At 39.2% G+C, this 20,433-nt stretch overlaps 1 protein-coding gene across 2 annotated transcripts in view; it reads right to left on the bottom strand.

Annotated features, from left to right (window-relative positions):
* BCE2 (2-oxoacid dehydrogenases acyltransferase family protein) overlaps positions 1-18,659 on the bottom strand; it is a 28,095-nt gene extending 9,436 nt beyond the window's left edge. Inside the window, exons 1-4 of one of the 2 annotated variants that reach the window (XM_088974760.1) lie at positions 18,316-18,659; positions 15,711-15,857; positions 14,852-14,977; positions 6,049-6,455 (exon numbers count right to left, since the gene is read on the bottom strand). In XM_088974760.1, the coding sequence (XP_088830886.1) occupies positions 6,049-6,455; positions 14,852-14,977; positions 15,711-15,857; positions 18,316-18,501 (866 nt within the window). In that variant the 5' untranslated portion in view covers positions 18,502-18,659. Of the gene's footprint in view, positions 1-6,048; positions 6,456-8,660; positions 9,117-14,851; positions 14,978-15,710; positions 15,858-18,315 lie in introns of those variants that run through there. The other variant, XM_088974759.1, reaches the window with a different exon arrangement.
* Positions 18,660-20,433: the final 1,774 nt, after the last annotated feature.

Below are 20,433 nucleotides of genomic sequence, written 5' to 3'. Positions count from 1 at the left end.
GAGGATAATACCTGATGGGCTAATCTTGCACCTGCCCACAGTCCCTGGGTTTTTATAAGATGGCTTGGCCCAGGGACCACTTAATGTAAGTGTTGGGCCCATAGGGTCCATATGATGGACTCAAGGGGTTCATTGAGTTTTTCAGTGAATTCGGCTGGGCCTTGTATTAAAGGCTGGGCCGAACCCATGTGGCTGGTGTGTAGATCAATGCTTGGGTCCCACGCCATACAAAGAAGCCCAACTGGGCAGCAGATTGGAAAGTAATTAGACACTGAACACTTAATGGGCCAGAAGCCCATTTCGAGGTGGGCTGATATGATCACCCATCCTTGAGGCGAATCTGAGATTAATGTTAGTAAAAGGATTGGGCCTTTTGCCTTATCCACTCTTGGAGACCAAATTCAAATTAGATTTGAATCTGGTAACCTCCTGATAAGATCAGGAGTAAGCTAACTTTATCTGCAGATAGGATTAAGATTATCCCCTATCCAAATACTGATTTGGATTGGGATAACTCCTAATTAGGAGGATCCTTAATCAAGAAGAAAGGAGAAGAAACCCTAACCAAGAGAGAGAAATATCAGATTTCGAACCACCTTGAAGAGATATAGGATATCTCCTGCGAATTGAGATAGGATCTCATTCATACTCCAGAAAAGAAAAAGGCAGTTCAGCCTTTTCCCCTTTAGAGTTCTCCTCCTGCCGCCGCCATCTGTTTTTGCAAGATTAGATCTTTGCAGAAAAAGAAAGTCAAGAAATCTGTTCTTGACATTAGTCTTGCAACAAAGACTAAAAGGATTCAGTGTTTAGTGTTTCCAGAGGATTCTTGTGAAGGATCCAGTGTGTAGGACGCACCCTGCTGGTTCTGTTCCATCCACAGTTGTGTCATCTTCAGCAGGAACGGATCTTGGAGCATTCTTTGGGCGTGAACACCAACTTTGGGAGATACTGCTTCTCCGGATCAGGTATATTCCTCCCATTTATCTTTTGGTACAGATCTGGTTTGATTATGGTTCAAGTAGGATCCTTGAATATTGTATTCTAAATTTAGGGAATATGATTCCCAATTGGGAGAAAGTAGGAAATTTTTGAAATTCGCCCACCCATTCCGCAACCTTTATGGCGTCCATTAGATGGATCCTACCATTCTTTCAAGAGGAAAGTGGGGGTTTATCTTTGGGAGCAAGAAAGCTCCCCCATAGGAGGATCCCTCCTATGAGAAATGGGTGCAGGAGAATTACACAGTGATTGGGTGGCTTGTGAACTCAATGCAGCCACAGATTGGCCAACATTACCTGTGGATGAACTCGGCTAAAGAAATCTGGGATAGTGTTGCAGAAACTTACTCCCAGAAGTTGAATGTTGCCAGAGCCTACAAACTGATGAGTGATGTGAAGAATCTAAGGCAGGGGGAGAAGTCACTTGCAGCATACTTCTCAACCCTGAAATCTCTATGGCAAGAGATTGATTTGATAAAGGCTGTGGCATGGGATACCCCCAAGGATGCTGAAACATACAGGAAATCGGTTGAAAGGAATAAGGTCTTTGAGTTCTTGACAAGGCTGAACTCTGAATACGACATTACAAAGCAAAACATCTTGTCCAATGAAGATGTTTCATTGTCACAAGCATATACTTTGGTCAGTAGTGAAGAAAGTAGGAGGCAAGTGCAGGTTCAAGGAGTCGGTATCAATGATCATTTTGCAAATATGGGAATTAAACCCAAAGGGGTTACAGGAGCACACAGTGGCACAGGAAGGAAGGAGGTGGTGTGTGAATATTGTAAGAAGCCGAAACACACAAAGGACAAGTGTTGGAAATTGCATCCCAATCTTGTACCTATCAGATTCCAGAAGAAGAATGATAGTAGAAAGACAGGAAGTGCACATGTAGCCACAAGCACAGATACAGAGGTTGAGTCTACTAGTGCATAGTTGGCAGCCATGAAAACTGAATATGAGAAGTTTGGAAAGATGATCAGCCAACTTGAAGGGGTAACTTCATCATCCATCCCTTCTGGAAGTCCAGCCACCATTGCATTTGCTCACTCAGGTATAAGGGCTTCCGCTAACCATGCATCCACCTCAGGTAATCACAAAACCCCTTGGATCATAGACTCAGGTGCTTCTGATCACATGACCAACATTTCCACTTTGTTTGTTTCATATGATTTACTTTCTGGTCGTGACAAAATCACCTTAGCTTATGGTTCACTTGCCCCTATTTCTGGCAAGGGAACTGTCAAGGCTACAGACTCCTTACTCTTATCTTCCACTCTTCATGTGCCTAAATTAAATGCCAACTTATTATTTGTAAGTAGCCTGACCAAGTCATTGAATTGTTGTGTAACCTTTTTCCCTTCTCACTGTGTGTTTCAGGACCTGAAGTCTCAGAAGGTGATTGGGAGTGGCCATGAAGCGAATGGAATATACCTACTCGACACCCCTGGCCAATGCTTTGATCATCCCAAGAATGTTGCTTTTGGTTCTACTTTTTCAGAGTCTGTTAGTCAAATTATGTTGAGTCATTGTCGGTTGGGTCATTTACCTTTTTCTGCTTTAAGCCATTTATTTCCAAAACTATTTAAGGGAGTCGGTGTGTCCAGTCTCAATTGTGAGTCCTGTCAGTTGTCAAAGCATTGTAGAAAAAATTACCCTGTGAGCAATAAAAGATCATCTTTTCCTTTTCATATTGTGCACTCTGATGTGTGGGGGCCTTACTACTTATCCTCTATGGGGGGTTACAGATATTTTATCTTGTTTATTGATGACTTTTCTAGATTCACTTGGATATACTTAATGAAATCCCGGGATGAAGTCCCAAGACTTGTGAGGCAATTTCATGAGCTTGTTTTAACTCAATTTGATACCAGAATTAAGGTTTTCAGATCTGACAATGCAAAAGAGTATTTTGAGAAGAGTTTATCCTTGTATCTCTTTGACATGGGGGTTATTCATCAAAGCTCATGTGTTAGAACCCTTGAACAAAATGGAATTGCTGAGAGAAAAAATAGACATATTGTTGAAGTTGCAAGGAGCCTTTTGTTTGCCTCACATGTTCCCACAAGATTTTGGGGTGATGTTGTACTTACTGCTACTTATCTCATAAACCGTATGCCATCCAGAGTTTTAGGGTTTAAATCCCCCTTCTGTCTTCTTCATCCAGACAAGGATCTCTTCCCAATTCCCCTTCGTGTGTTTGGCTGCACCTACTATGTTCACATTCCAAGTGTGCAGAGACATAAGTTTGAATCGAAAGCCCACAAATGCATCTTCCTTGGTTACTCCCCCACACAAAAGGGTTATTGTTGTTTTGATCCAAAGACTGGCACCCGACATGTCTCTATGGATGTTACCTTTAATGAACTTTCTCCTTTTTATGGTTCCTCTCAGGAAGGACATTGTCCACAAGGGGAGAGTCTGTCACAAGTTTTTGCCCTTCCTCTTCTTGTCCCAGTTGAGTCTCTTGACAAACCTGTATCCTCACCAAATGAATCAAAGGAGGATCAATCACTTCATTCCTCTTGTCCTAGTGCCCCTATTTCTTTACCTCCTCGTCCTATCCATAATCCCAAAATGTATCAAAGGCAGAGATCCAGGAATGAGCAAGTAGTTTCCCTTACAACAGATGAGGCTCATACATTCCCAATCACAGATGAGATAACAGGTACTGCTTCAGCTCCTTTGGAATCATCCTTCCCAGACCTTGATGTCCCCATTGCTGTTAGGAAAGGGAAGCGGAAGTGTACTGCACACTGCATTTTCAAACACCTTTCTTATGGCCTGCTTTCTCCTTCATACTTTGCCTATCTCTCTTCTATTGCTTCTAACTCCATTCCTAGGTCTGTCTCAGAAGTCCTTGGGATTCCAGAATGGAGAGATGCCATGGAGATCAAAATGGATGCTCTACATGCAAATGGTACTTGGGAGGTGGTGGATTTGCCTGAAGGGAAGGATCCAGTTGGGTGCAAGTGGGTTTTTACCATTAAATACAGGGCTGATGGAACTATTGAGAGGTACAAGGCCAAACTTGTTGCAAAAGGCTACACACTGACATATGAGATTGACTACCTAGAAACTTTTGCCCCTGTTGCCAAGATGACATCTATGAGGGTTCTTTTATCTCTAGCAGCTCACTTTGATTGGCCTCTCTATCAGTTAGATGTAAAGAATGCATTTCTGAATGGTGACTTACATGAGGAGGCCTACATGTGTCTTCCTCCAAGGATGTATGGAAAATATATGCAAGGAAATGTATGTAAATTGAAGAAATCACTTTATGGTCTCAAACAATCTCCTAGAGCCTGGTTTGAGAGATTTAGAGCTGCACTTGTTAAATTCGGCTATGTTCAGACACAGTCAGATCATACTCTGTTTGTGAAGAAAAGTAGATCTCTAGCAATGTATCTCATTGTGTATGTTGATGACATTATAGTGAATGGTGATGATGCCTCAGGCATTCTGACCCTTAAGTCTTTCCTCCGTACAGAATTTGAGATTAAGGATCTGGAAAACTGGGTGCAAGACCAGCTGCAACTCTCATTGATATGAGTCACAAACTTTCAGCTTCAGATGGAACTTTGTTGGAAGACAAAGGGGTCTTTCAGAGACTTCTTGGGAAGCTTCTATACCTGTGCATGACTAGGCCAGATATTGCGTATGTTGCCAGTTGCATTAGCCAGTTCATGCATGCTCCTAAAGATACTCATATGGCAGCAACAGAACGGATTTTATGCTATCTGAAAGGCTCTCCAGGGAAAGGAATTCTATTTACCAAGCATGGTCATCTGAAACTTGAAGCCTATACTGATGCTGATTGGGCTAGAAATATTGATGATAGAAGATCTACTTCAGGGTATTGCAGTCTGGTGGCTGGTAATGTTGTCTCTTGAAGGAGTAAGAAACAATCTGTTGTGGCCCAATCCTCCGCAGAAGCAGAGTATAGAGCCATGGCACATGGAGTCTTGGAATTATTGTGGCTAAGGTCCTTAATGGAAGAACTTGGGATTGATTATGACAAACCCATGATGTTGTACTGTGATAATCAGGCTGCCATCAACATTGCTCACAACCCGGTACAACATGATCGAACCAAACATATTGAAGTTGATTGACACTTTATTCGAGAAAGTCTCCTCCGGAGAAGTGTGTCTTCCATTCATTACTTCTGAAGAACAATTGGCAAACTTTCTCACCAAGGGCATTTCCAAGGCAAGGCTTCATCATGACACTGGCAAGCTGGGCATGATTAACATTTATGCTCAGCTTGAGGGGGAGTGTAGAAGAGATGGGCCGAATGGCCCATAGACTGTCACTTCATGTTATGTTATGTTTCTCTCTGTTATGGGCCTTATTCTGGGCCCATACTCTGTAGTGTTCTTTTTTTGTATTTTTCTGCCCACTCAAGGGCCTCTCTATAATTTATCAAAGATTAACTTAATAAAAGAGTATTAGAGTGTTAGAGGGAGGTTAAGTTCGAACTCCTCATCCTCTAACTCTCCTTGTCGTCGTTCTCTCTCTCTCTCTCTCTTCTTCTCTAATCTTCTCTAATCTTCTCTTGTTAGTTTTTCTGGTTTTCTAGCACAGTCCCATACTTCTAGGACTGTTTTTCAACTCCATTTAACAAGCAGTAGTATTATAAAATGGAACTTGAATACCAAAACTTGTAACCTCGGTAAATATGCATATGTAGTGATATTACTCAATTCCAACAACTTAAAATATCCTGGTGACCTGGTCCAATGGCAAATAACTTTTTTTTTCTGAGAAAGGAAATGACAAATAATACATCAGAAGAAATGGAAGCATTGCATGCAAGACCATGCTGTCATAGGAAAGACAAATATTGTCATCTTCCTTAGGTCAACATCATCAATTTGCAAATATTAGAAACCATGCCATTAGTGGCTTTGGGCCTTCAGCACCTCAATATTATCATATGATAATGTCAAATTTTGACAACATGAACAATATGAGTCACATGGTACATGATCATATCTCAGTTACATCGTTTGGAAGTTTTCCAGGTTGAAGGTGACTTGAATATTACCTCAGGGACACAGTACTGTCTTCATAATGCCATCCATCTACAGAGAATGTGTATGAAGACTTCTCCTCTTTTATAGGTAACTGTTCCACCAAGGTTTCTCGTGAAGATGCAGATGGCTCTCTAAATATCACTTTAGTGGTAATATATTTTCGGACATCTTCTTTTAAAACTCGCCCATCTTTACCAGTTCCATGAATATCGTTTATATTTACTCCGTACTGCTTTGCCAGGTTTCGGACAGCAGGGGTAGACAATGCTCCTCCAATATTATCTTTGTTGGACAACAAGATTTCATGACTTGAGTCACATATATCAGATTTTACAAATGTTATATTATCTTTATCATCAGCACTCATGGTAGGAGTGCTGGATTCTTCCACAACCATCTTGAGAAGAGTTTCGCCAACCTGCAATTTGAGCTCAAATATGACCATCTTAGCAAGATATAGAAAAAAATCTTAAAAGGATAGTTTCCACAAAGGTATTTCTCATCCATGAAAGCCAATCTTCTGTCTCTTTGTAATATAAAGACGAAAATTCAGAAAATTGATATGTTACCAAATTACCTCTTGCATGGTTTCATACAAATTACTTGGTTAATGATACCTATATTTTAGGGTTTTCCATTTCTACAACATGATAGGAGTTCTTTTGTCCTATTGAACCTCTAGGGTTTTGAACTAATTGTTTTTTTTCCTGAACTTATGTAAAACCAACTTGCAGATATATTTGGATCAAACCAGTTTGCAAGTAGGATGCACTAGTAGAAATTTAGTTAACTACATTATAGACAAGATAGTACTAATTATGAGAGTAGAGTGGGATAAAATGCAAAGTGATACGTGCATGTGCTAGCATGACCATTTGGTGCATGCTTGGACAGAGACAGATGTGGGTCAGGAATGTATATACGGGTGTTATACCAGTCAACGATTTGGAATCATTTTGGGAAATGTTAAATAGTTAAGTCCAGTCAAGCTGTTGAGTCCAAATAGGAGTATCAATAGGAGAGTGGCATACTCATGGCAATCTCCTAGGAGGCTGGACTGGCTGGTAGCAACATATTGCACCTTTGTTGCCCCAGTAGCAAAACCATCTCTCTGTTATCTCTTCCTTGTCAACCTCTGGTCAAATCCTTCAATTAGGAATAACTTCTTACATTGACATCCAAGGCTGAACCTTTTCAATGCAGTTGAAACATAATTCTTTGTTGCAATGTTCATGTAATTCTGTCAGTGTAAGCCATTTGATGGGTATTGCAGGTGAAAGTTGAGCAGATGTGGGAGAAAATACTGCTGATAGAGTTGGCAATGCACTTCTCCTGTAGAGAGATCTATCTCTGGATTTGTTGTTCGAATTTATAGAGGGAAGCAAGTCTGACTGCCATGGACAAAGTCTGGGGTTTCATTCGTATATGCTTCTGGAGACCACTCACAAAACATATCACTTTATGGGCTGACAACATTTTCCCTGATCAGCTGAGAAGCTGTTCAAAGACTTCCCATGTTATTTGCTCTTAATCTTCTCTGAGCAGTAGGTGCCAGAGTTGGGCTCTCCCTACAAGTGGTAAGCTGCTAAGGATGCCTTTCCCACTCTCTCATTTGCTGTAATTCAAAAAATTGCTCCACCCAACATATCCAGCTGGAGAGGTCTTCAATATCATTATAATGTGGGAAGTCTAGTTTGGCAGGTTTCAGAACAAGCATATTGGAGGTTCCAACAGGTTGGAATGACCTCCCAGATTTTGATTCTGAGAAGTCTCTCCCTGTTCATGGTCATTGTTTGCCATGAGTTCATCGACCCTTCTGTTTATGGATGAAAAAGAATCTTTTATCTCCTTGTGAATTCTCTCTTGACCAGAGGTTAAATTTTTCACCTCCATCTCCAGCTGACTAATGTGTGTGTGGCTCAGCCATAGTTTCTGATACTACACTGGTCTGTACATGTTGGATACCTTGACCTCGACCACCCTGACCCATTCTATGCCCACACTTCCCTTTCATCCCCACTTTAACCAAGCTAGGACAAGAAAACAAAATATAAAAAGAAGATATAACAGAGAGATGATTTTGCTACTGGGGCAACAAAAGTACAAAACTGCAATAATGTCTCGAAATAATATACTACACATTAAGATCACATCATGCTAGCACATGCAACTTGACTGGACTCCTATTTGGACCTCCTATGGAACTGCCACAGCTACTACTCTCCTATTGCCACTCCTATTTGGACCTAACAACTTGACTGGACTCCACAAGACAACAACTATTTAACATCTCCCGAAATGACTCCAACATGTATTCAACTCGTATAACCCCCACATAAACAACTCTAACCCAAATCTGCCCATCCATAGACCACATGGTCATGCTAGAACATGCATGAATACATATATCATGAAGCCACGAAAACATGCCATCAAATGATTTTAAGATAAATAAGACTAACATAGAATAAGTGTAGTGCAAATTTGGTAATAATAAATGTTGAGAATGTAAGGGCATTTATGTCCTTTCATTATTTTTGTATTTGGGTGCCTATCCAAGAGCCCATTTGTAATTTTCTTCAAATATTAAGAAAGTCTCTTCAGGGTGTGAACAGTAACACACCTGAGTTCTTCGACAAAACCTTTCTTCTTCTTTCCTTCTTCTTCTTCTTCTTCTTATTCTTGACTGCTTTAACTTGGTATTAGGGCATCCAAAGATCAAGGAGAGCATCTGCCGCTGGTCGTGACTCACAGGTGAACCTGCTGATGTCAGCATGCCGCCGGTTGACGTCAACAGCCCATACAGTCGGCGGCGTTCATTTTGGTTGACACCCCTTGATGCGCCTCATTTTTAGAGGAATTTTGATATACATTTCATGGAGGTTTGAAGCTCTTTTACATTTTTCTTGGATTTTGAAAATTGGCAAAAATTACAGATTTGGAGTTTAGGGCTTGCATGGCAGGCTGGTTGCTGTTAAACCCACTTGTGTTTGAAGTGTGGTGAATTTCTGAGATTACAGGAAGCAGTCTCAGATTTTTTGGAACCCTAAAACTTTTTTGGGGAATTTTTTTCTTCCCCTATTTTGCTGCCAACACCTTCTTTTCTTCTGTTTATTGTTGTAGCCCGTGTTTAACCTTCAAGGAAAGGTGTTTGGGTGTTCAGCTAGTATTGGGAGATTGTGGTGTTGGTGAGAAAAGTGTTTTTAGAGGGGTGGTGATCAATGGACTCACACAAGGGTGTGTATGTACCTACCTATGTTCTCCTGGGAAGTAATGACAGTGCTGGAGGGCAGATTACTACTGTAAAACTTGATGGAACATGTATTCTTCTCAAGCGAAGAATATGACTAGAATCTATCAGTTGTGAAGAGAAGCATGTAATATGCGACAGGGGGAGAAATCGATGGCCATGCATTTCTCTTCCTTACAATCGGTTTGGGAAGAAATGGATCATTTAGAAGCTTTGGAGTGGAAGGGTCCTATTGATGTTGAACAATACAGGAAGTGCATTGAGAAAAACTAAGCCTTTGATTTTCTTGTTGGATTGAATGCCGATTATGATTTCACTAGGCAACACATCCTTAGTGCTGATATTTTGTCACTCTCCACAACATACTCTTTGGTGCAGAATGAAGAGAGTAGGAGGATTGCCATGATACAAGTTCTTGTCAGTGAGCACACTGCTCTTGTGTCTACAAAACCCAAACAGAGTTCTAGTAAACCTGAATATGTAGTTTGTGAATATTACAAGAAGCCAAGGCACACCAAGGATAGGTGTTGGAAACTAAATCCCCGCCTAAAGCCTGAGAAGTTTAAAACCGGAAAGAAGGTAAATGCTCATGTTGCTACAACTAGTCATGATTCTCAGACTGAGGGAAATTCTTTTGCTCAGGCATCTACTCATGACACCTCTGATGTGATGGAAAAATTGAGAGACATCTTGATCCATCTTGAAAAGAGTGGGTTGCCTGCATCTGCTGGTTCTCATTCACCTTCTAGTGACTTTGCAAAATCAGGTACTGCACTGCACTTGCGTGTCATGCCTCATCCTCTAGCTCTTGGATAATTGACACAGGAGCCAATGATCATATGATTGGTATGCCTTCCTACTTTACCACACATTAATTTTTTTCAGGGAAAGGTAAGATTACTGTTGCTGATGGATCTCAGACCTCAATCTCAGGTTTGGGTGAAGTTAAACTTACCAACAACCTTTATCTGAAATCAATTCTCCATGTCCCACAACTGCATAAAAATTTCTTATCTGTTAACTCTCTTATAAAGTCTCATAATTGTTCTATAACATTCTTTCCAACTTATTGTGTCTTCCAGGATCTGATTATGGGGAAGATGATTGGCAGTGGACATGAAGCCGATGGAGTTTATCTTCTTGATCAGTCTCCAAAGTTTGGGTTAATGTGTCAGTCTGAGTCCTGTCGTGATGAAAAACTAAGTCAATTGAATTGTGGAATCACCGTCTTGGGCATGTGTCTTTTGGTTCATTGAAGCTTTGGTTTCCTAGTCTGTTTGAGTCGTTGTCTAGTTTTGGTCTACAATGTGAAGTCTGTCAACTATCAAAGCAATGCAGAACCACATATTTTGTAAGTAACAAGAGAAGTAATATTGCTTTCCATTTAATACATATTGATGTTTGGGGACCTTATTCTATTCCATGTATGGGTGGTTATATATATATTTTATTCTCTTTGTTGATGACTACTCGCGGTATACCTAGTTGTATTTGATGAAGAGTTGAGATGAAGTTCCTTCAATTATAAAAGGCTTTTTAATATGGTGGAGACACAATTTAAAAAGAAGACTAAGATTATTAGATCTGACGATGCCAAGGAATACTTTGAGAAGCACTTACAAACTTTCCTTGAAGAGAAATGAGCAATTCACCAAAGTTCATGTCCTCATACCCCCAACAAAATGGGGTATCAGAGAGGAAAAACGGACATGTGGTTGAAGTTGCCAGGGGATTGTTATTCCAAATGCATGTCCCAACTCAGTTTTGGGGGGATGCTGTATAAACAGTTGTATATCTTATTAACAGACTTCCTTCGCGGACCCTTCATCTCCAGTCTCCTTATCAACTTCTTTTTCTTGATGAGGATACCTTCCATCTTCCTCCTAAGGTCTTTGGGTGCGCCTGTTTCGTTCATGACATGAGTCCTTCTAGGTTGAAATTTGATCCAAAGTCTATTAAGTGTGTTTTCTTGGGATATTCTTCAGTCCAAAAAGGGTACCGTTGTTATGACCCTTGCTCTAGAAAAGGTATGTGTCTAAAGATGTTACATTCTTTGAGTCTACTCCCTTCTTTTTCATCTTCTCGTCCTTCTCTTCAGGGGGAGAATGCTAGTGAAGATCGGACTCCTTTTTGTATGCCGATTCAGCTGTAACTGGTATTGTCGATCCTTCTCCTTCTCTTCCTCCTTGTGTTGGTAGTAATACTCCTCCTGTGCTTCCTCCTATTCCTCGATCTTGGCACCAGTAGTTCGTTAGACAAAAAAAGATGATGACTCCAGAGATTGAATGTCCATTACAATCTGACTTCCCAGACTCAGGTAATCTAGATTCTAAACCTCTTCTTGTTTCTAATACTTGCGGTGAACCTGTTATTGAGCCTCTTAGTGTGGTTTCTAACCTTAACCTTCCTACTGCGGTTCGTAAAGCAAAAAGGACATGTGCTAAATATCCTATCTCAAATTATGTCTTTTATAATACCTTATCTCCCTCTTATTGTGCCTATATCTCTTCCATTGCTTCTGTTTTTATCCCTCACAGTGTTATTGAGGCAGTGCAGTTCCTTCATTGGAAGGATGCTATGAACCAAGAAATGGAGGTGCTTGAGAAAAATCAAACATGGGAAATTGTTTCTCTTCTAGTGGGCAAAGTTCCTGTTGGATGTAAGTGGGTTTACACAGTGAAGTATAAAGCTGATGGCTCAATTGAAAGGTATAAAGCTCGACTTGTGGCAAAAAGGTACACTCGATCTTATGACATTGATTATCAGGAAGCCTTTGTTCCATTAGCCAAGATGAACTCAATTCAAGTTATCATGTCTCTTGCTTCCCATTATTCTTGGCCCTTGTATCAAATGGATGTTAAGAATGCCTTCCTTAATGGCGACCTTCAAGAAGAAGTTTACATGGAACTTCCTCTTGGAGTGAACATCCCTGAGAGTGAAGGAAATGTTTGTCGTTTGAAGAAATCCCTTTATGGCCTTAAACAATCCTCTAGAGCTTGGTTTGACAGATTCAGAAAGGCTATCTTAAAAATTGGCTTTTCTCAATCTCAAGCTGACCATACCTTGTTTATCAAGAGAGCAAATGGAAAAGTGACTATGTTGATAGTATATGTTGATGACATTGTTATCACAGGGGATGATATCTCTGGAATTGCTGAACTAAAGTCTTTTCTTGCTACTGGATTTGAAATTAAAGATCTTGGAAATCTTCGGTATTTCCTAAGGATTGAGGCCGCAAGGTCAAAGAGGGGCATTTATATTTTTGAGAGGAAATATGTCATTGATCTGCTTCAAAAAGTAGGGAAATTGATTTGTAAACCAGCTGAAACTCCAATTGATCCCAATCATAAGTTGGGAGTTGATGATGGAGATGTCCTTCCTGACAAAGCTGTGTATCAAAGACTTGTCGGTCGCCTTCTCCACTTGTGTTTGATTAGACTAGATATATCATATGCTGTGAGTGTGGTTAGCCTAGATCATCTCATATGCAAGCAGTGAATAGAATACTAGCATATTTAAAATGGTGTCCAGGAAAAGGGATGTGGTATTCTAATCATGGGCATCTCAAGGTAGAGGCTTACTCTGATGCTGATTGGGCAGGTTCTATTGATGATAGGCGGTCTACTTCTGGCTATTGTACCTTGGTGGGTGGTAATGTTGTATCTTGGAGAAGTAAGAAACAATCAGTTGTGGTTCAATCTAGTGCAGAGGCAGAATACAAAGCTATGGCTCATGGGGTTTCCGAATTGTTATGGCTGAAGAACTTGTTGACAGAAGTGGGAGTGTAGATTGATACTCCAATGATATTATATTATGACAATTAAGCAGCCATAAACAAAGCCCACAATCCTGTTCAACATGACCGTACAAAGCGTATAGAGGTTGATCGACATTTTATTAGAGAAAGAGTTGCCAGTGGAGAGATTTGTTTACCTTTTGTGAGGTCTGAAGATCAATTAGCCGATTGTCTTACTAAAGGTGTCTCCAAATCAAAGCTTGACAACAACTTGAACAAGTTGGGCATGACAAATATCTATGCTCAGCTTGAGGAGGAGAGTTAAGAATGTAAGGGCATTTATGTCATTTCATTTTTTTTGTATTTGGGCACCTATTCAAGGGCCAATTTGTAATTTTTTTCAAATACTAAGAAAGTCTCTTCAGGGTGTGAATTAACACACCTGAGTTCTTCGACATAACCTTTCTTCTTCCTCTTCTTCCTTTTTTTTCTCATTCTTGACTGCTTTAGCTATAAAAATAAAAATGAGGATACAACATGATTAGTTACCAAAAGATGTCTCAAAGTGTTCACTTCCTTCACCTTGGTTTGAAAATCTATAGAAAGGTAAATATTGAAGAGGATGTTATTAGAAGATGATGGATAAAATGGAGAGGTGCATATGGAGTGTCATGTAAATACCAATTAGATTAAAAAGGAATATCATATCATAAGGTTCTAAAGCCAACAACATTAGCATGTTTTTTGGCAATTAAGAAATAGTACATCCATTAAATAAGTGTAGAGGAGATGTGGATGTTGAGATAGATGGGTAGAGAATTAGAGAAGGGAGGATTAGAAATGAGAACATTCATTTGAATCCAGGTAGCACCAACAGATGATAAAACAAAGGAAATTTATATGTGCATAGAAGACCACCTATTGCACTGGTAAGAAGTGACTTGATATGAACAGATGGTTCCAAAAGATCTAGGGCAAGACCAAAAATGACATGGGTTAAGGTAGTGAGAAATTATTTGAGGGCTTACAATTTGCCAAAGATATTATTACCCTTGATAGGATGGAATGGCAAAATAGGATTTATATTATAGTTGGGATAAGATTTGGTGAGTCAATTCAAGAAAGCGGTCTTAGTCACAAATTAGCCTTTGTAATATTCTTGTTTCAGTATCAGAAAAATAAAAAAAGGGAAAATGGAATTTTTAAAAGCCTTAACTTACTATTGATGCAAAATTGATGTAGACACTGAAAAAAGAAAGAAATCATCAAGATCAATGCTGGAAAAGATTATTAAATCCTCCAAATGGTAGATTGAAAAGTGCAAAGGGAATGGTTCCACAAAAGAATCTTGAAAATATGTTCTCCAAAAAAAAATTGGAAAATAAAATCTTTGCTACTGAATGCATTTTAAAGAACAAATCTTCTGGTTGAGCTAATCTTTAACAGACCAAAGAATTGACTATTTTACTCCCTTACCAATTAAATATTAATACCAAAAACCTATGACTATTCTGTCCTTAAAATAACAGACAATAACTCCCAAAATGATGTAGGCATGGGTCTTTAGTGAGTTCCATTAGGCCTAGGGTGGTATGTCTTCAAGGTTTTGTTTGCATCAGGAAATCCTTCAATTTTGGTTGATTTACAATTTCGCCAAGAAGCAAGAATCACATATTCTTTTTCCCTTTTTTCTCTTACTCTCTTCTCTCCTTTATGAATGAGTTAAGTTTACATTATCAGAGCAAAAGTACATATTTATGTATATACAAGCATTTGTAAAATAGCATGCATGTAAATATGCATTCACTTCTAAGGCAGATTGTTTTACCTTCACTATTTCTCCTGGATGATGGAGAATCTCAGAAACTCTTCCATTGTAACGACTTGTTATTTCCATAGTTGCTTTGTCACTCTGAACCTCACAAAGGGGTTGAAATTCTTGAATTTCATCACCCTGCCAAGAGAGAAATTCAAACATATATTTAGTGCATTATCCAGTTAGAGATCACATTCTTACATAAGCAGAGCATTAGGGTAATCTCTGGCTTATTTTAACAAATAGAGCTTAAGACCCTAGTTTAGCCACTAACTTAAAAAGGAAAAAAAAAAAGATTTTTCAATAACAGAAAGGAATCAAAATACAAACTTTTTCAAATAATTTTCCTTAATATTTTATTAGGAAAATGATATCCTCAGAAAGTGAATAAGATTCTGATCATGACATTAATGTATGTGTTTATTAATAAAGTTGATCTCTTGTTCATTTTACACAAAACTGATATAAATCCTTTATTGTAATTAAATTAAACATATATATCTGTGACATGAAATGGTATGACAATATCAGGAAAAGATCTAAAAAATTGATATGCATCACTTCTTTTTTTTACATAAAATATAAGCAGCTGTGACACGGAATGGTTCACTAATAACCAAAATGCATCTATAGAACTTGATACCGTAAAGCATCTCAAAGTGAAATCATAAGTATAAATAATGACACAACCTTTCACTTAAAAATTATTGAGTAAACACTATTACCAACTAGAATTAAGTATACACAACTTCAAGAATGACGATCACCAATCCAAAGGGTCACACAAGGCATTTCCACCCAAAGTAGTACAAGCAGCAATATTAATCAGAACCTTGCAAATGGATAAATAAAATAAAAATATTTTACTTACCTCTTGGACAAACCATTTGAGAAGTTCACACTCAGCTATCCCTTCACCTGTCTGTGCCAGGGGTACCTCGACTATCACACCAACTGGAAGGTCAACCCAAGCATCACTTGAAAAGTAACATTTCTTGGTGAAATATGGATTGGTCAGCTAGAAAACAGGGAAAGAAATAAAAAGTAAAATGAGCAGGGTATCAATACAAAAAAGTTCACATCAGAAAAAAAAGGACTGATTTTTTTACATGCCTAATACAACTTGAATTGAACAAACAGACAAAAATACAAGAAACCATCTCCTGTTAAACTAGATGAAGCGAAACCAATAGCACGAACCATCCAACAGGTATGTGTCAACTCAATTTGAACAGCTTTCCATGGACTCTCCTAAATGGATAACATGCTCATGATGGACACATGTTGGGTTCTGGCACTCCACAAATTCTTGAGGAACACTTCTATGTAACATTTCCTTTTCTTCTTCTAGCTTATTTGACACTATATACTTTTCAATGGATGTTTACCCAAGTCCATATTTTCTCATCTTGCCAAGTCGGACTCTTGGAGATGTGTCGGGTTCCAATTCCTGGGCCCATGTCCAGGAAGCATTGGATTTGGATTATCTTAGGTGTCTTATATATCATTTATGTTGTATGGAACTATGGATTTGGGGAGTAAGGAAGAAGTAAAGTGTAAGAGCTTTATCTTTAATGGAGGTGTTTGCCCCTTTGAAGTGACATACCTAGGCTAGGACTAGGAGGTCCATTACCCTCAAAGTGGACTCCTCATCCATTCTTTCTAATTTTATTTATTTTTTAGTTATGATAAGGTGAGATTGTAACTGTTAAAGAATATCAACCCTATTCAAGGACCTCCCCTAACAGCTTAAGCTTTTAGGTTGAATGATTCTTTGAGATGGTATCAGAGCCAAATTTGACCAAGTGTTCTAGTGTTCGATCCTTGCTACCCCATTATAATTAAATAAGTTTCAGCACAGGGTATGGGTGGGCCTGTACTTGTTCACGCTTCAAGCCCAATGGGCTTTCGTGTGAGGGGGCGTTTGGAGAATATCAACCCTATTCAAGGACCTCACCTAACAGCTCAAGCTTTTAGGTTGAATGGTTCTTTGAGAGTAACAATCGGTCCTTCCCCCTCAAACTCATAATGAAGATGGCTACTTGATCTGAGTACTTACATTCCTTTCAATAAGAAATGGTTTGTCAGATATCTTGACTTCAAATAGATTTATAAGAAAACCTTTAAGCTGTTTTTCAGGCTTTTGCAGCCTAACAAGCTAAGATGTTTGAAAATATGCTTTGACGAACCTTTTAGGTCTACATTTCTCTTACAGTTTCTAATCATGTGGGGATGGCTGTTGTACACACAGAAAGGCCAAAGAAATAACCCAAGCTAACACTTGCCAGGTTGACCTCAATAACCTAAGAAAAAGCTTAGGATCCCAACTTTGGTGGTGGAAGATGAGAAAGCCCCAACTTTTGTTGAGAAAGATGCAAGAGCTCTAAATTTGGTTCAGTAAAAGGATCTAACAACTATTTGTCATGTGGACTCTGTTTTTAAAGATGTTGACATATTCCTACACTGATCCATATCATTGTGACATACCAAAGGAGTTCTCTACAATTATATGGTCATTCTATTGATATCTTTTGGCAAATCCAATTTGGTCTAAGTTGTGAAGAAAAGGCTTATTATGCTATAAAAGATGATCAGTACTATCAATTTTTGCAAGGCATAAGAAGTTTGCCGGCGACCAACCTCCAAAGAAGAATATGTTTCAACCTTGAGGGCAAGGTTGATTACATTTAGAAGGGACATGGAATGATATACTCCCTATCTAAACAATATTTGCTTTCTATTTTATAGTTTCTTTTTAGGTATTAACTATATTCTAGAGATTTTTTAGGAAGTTTATTAGAGTAAAAATCTTATCATGTTAGGCAAGTTGGGGTTTAGATTATCTTAGTTTTCTTACATAACTTAGATGCCATATGAATTTTTTTGGGGAAAATAAGAAGTTAATTGTAGGATCTGTAGCTCTAAGCCTCTAATGAAGGTCCCCCTCGAAGTGGACTCCTCATTCTATTTTCTACTTTCATTTAATTTTTCTAGCTACCATTGAGCATTGAGTGAGATCGTAACATCTGGGAAATTCGAATTTCCCGCACGGGAGTTGCACAATGCTGGAGAAAGTGTATGCCATTAGGTAGAGAATCCAGTGTCCAGTGAATACACTACAGTCCAATAGACGCTGCAGAGTAAAGAGTTTTGAATTTATTCAAGAAGACTCGAAATGAACAGCATAGTAAGTTAAGTGGCGAAGCAAACCTTCCGTAATACTAGAACAAGGATGAAGAGTATACAATTCTAACTAACTCATATAGGAAAACAAAGCAAATAATAAAATTCAACAGCTAACGATGCACCGCTAATCAATCTTCCAAATTTAAAAGGAAAGAAATCCAAACCTTACTCTGCATGTCCATCTAGAACTACATGAAGCCCTAAGTTACAATCAGAGTCGAGAACAAAACAAACTATCAGGAATCAGGATGAGTTGATTAAGCTTGATTTAAGAATCAGCAAAGATTCACCTCGAAGAACTTAGCTGAAGAAACCGAGGCAAAGGCGTTTCGAGAGAGGATCATTCGAGCAGAAGACAATAGAGCTGGCGTCTTCTGCTCCAAGGGCAGCGGTGGCGCACGTCTAGCTCCGTAGGCGCGCAACCCCCGTCGGCCATAATTCCATGCCTGGTTTTGCCAACTACGCCTCCAAGTCATCGCTCGCAGCGAGGACAGGGCAGATCTGTTTGCTGTACACCCTTCTGCAGTTCTACTTGTAACACGTACTTTTAAAACAGTCCATGTATACGAAGAAAAGAGAGAAAAACGAAAACCGGTAAGTTCCTTCTCGCGGGAAAGGCTGCTCCGATACGGAGAACTTGTAAGAGACACGTGGGTGTTATATTTATTTCGTTTTTTTTTTTTTTTGTAAAAACGTGGACTTATCTATGAGTCTGGAAGATATATTATGTAGTAAGATCCAGATACCTCAACCCTGTCGTAGAGTAATTACCGTACACGTGGCAGGGGAGATCCTTTAGAGCATGTGATATCGTATTTGCATGGGCTCACCGGCGCAGGAGGCAGGACTCAAAAGGCACGATAATTTTATTTATCTTATTTCGGGAGATTCTTCATAATTGGATTAGAGATCAGATAAGGACTATTCTTTAATTATCATCATTATTATTTTATTTCGAGCGAGATAAGGACCAGGAGACTATCTCAAACAAACATACAACAGGCCAGACTCGCGTGGCACCGGTGGGTATATGAATTGGTTGACTGGGACGTGTATTTGCACTTGCACATGACAAACAGATGAAACGGTTGATCAGACGTGAGTCTAGGTTATACCAGAGTTCAAATCAGTCCCCACAGAGCGCGCTCCAAATACGTCCCACGGCTCATATGCACGCTGACATGTGCATGTGGAGCGTTTTTTGGGCGCATTCTATGGGGGCCAGATGTAAATTCTTATAGTTTTTGACAATGGATAAAATCTTCCCTCATCGTTGGTGCATGCTTACAAATAATTTTTATTAATTTCAAAATTACCTTTTTATGGTTAATTTTGTTCTTCATTATTCTTTAAATTTTCAAAATAAAATCGACACATATGGTAGCTCTAATTAAGTAAGTAGAGCCAACGTTCATTACAATCCGTTCTAGAGTCAACCTTGAAAAATGTAAATAAAAAAAATTGCGGCAAATCAAGTAAGCAACAAACCATGTAGAGAAAGATGATTAGAGTTAATCTTCACTGTAGTTGAAGACGACCACAACCAAGTAGATTTATCAAGTAAAAATAAACAAAAAAAAATGTCGATCAATAATTCGAGGACGATTGTGACTAGGTGAAGTTTCATCATTGGAGAAGAAGATAGGAAGTTCGTAATTTATATAGAGGGAAGCTCTAGCAGTGACAGAAAGAGAGGTGTGACAAGAATAAAGAGAGGAGTGAAGGAAGTTTCGATTTATGAATTCTTGCTATTGAGAGATTTTGGCTCTCACGGATTAATTTTTATAAGAAATGATCTTCTCGAGATGATGATTCTTCAAGACTAGAGCATAACAAGAAGCTTCAATCTTCTTCCTATACGAACCTTGCTTCCTGTTCGGGCGGTGTCCTAACTGGTTAAAGCTGCCACATGGGCACCTCCATGGCCAATGTCCTCAGACCAAGTCAGCACGCTGCTTACCTACAAGTGTGGATAGTTATGTCATCAAAGACCTCGGATGGAAGCAGAGTCCTGTATAGACAAGGATAAGCACCACCTCCCAAGGATAAGCACCCTCACTGAGGAAGGTGGATCTCCTTGAAAACCTCGATGGGCAGCCTCATCCCAATAACCCCACAAGGAGTATGTCCAGGTATAAATCAAATACTCAATTATTTAAAGGCATATCCCTTCAAGGTTCAACTTTCTAAACACTCTACCTCTATTGCTCACTTACTGTTCTCCTCAACTTGGCCTGACTTACTCCATCACCCCATTACTAACTTGAGCATCATAGTGCCTTCACGGGGACCTCATCCCTAGGCCTCTTACTCTTTCTTGTTTTCAAATCTCCTCGGTGCACAACCTCGTCCTTCCACCTCGGCTTCATCCAGTTGGCAGAATTATCTACTATAAGTTTGGTTTGGCA

This window comes from Nelumbo lutea, chromosome 3, assembly GCF_056320005.1.
Source record: "Nelumbo lutea isolate HS-2025 chromosome 3, American lotus-T2T, whole genome shotgun sequence".
Classification (NCBI taxonomy): domain Eukaryota; kingdom Viridiplantae; phylum Streptophyta; class Magnoliopsida; order Proteales; family Nelumbonaceae; genus Nelumbo; species Nelumbo lutea.
This window is presented reverse-complemented; position numbering and strand designations above follow the sequence as displayed.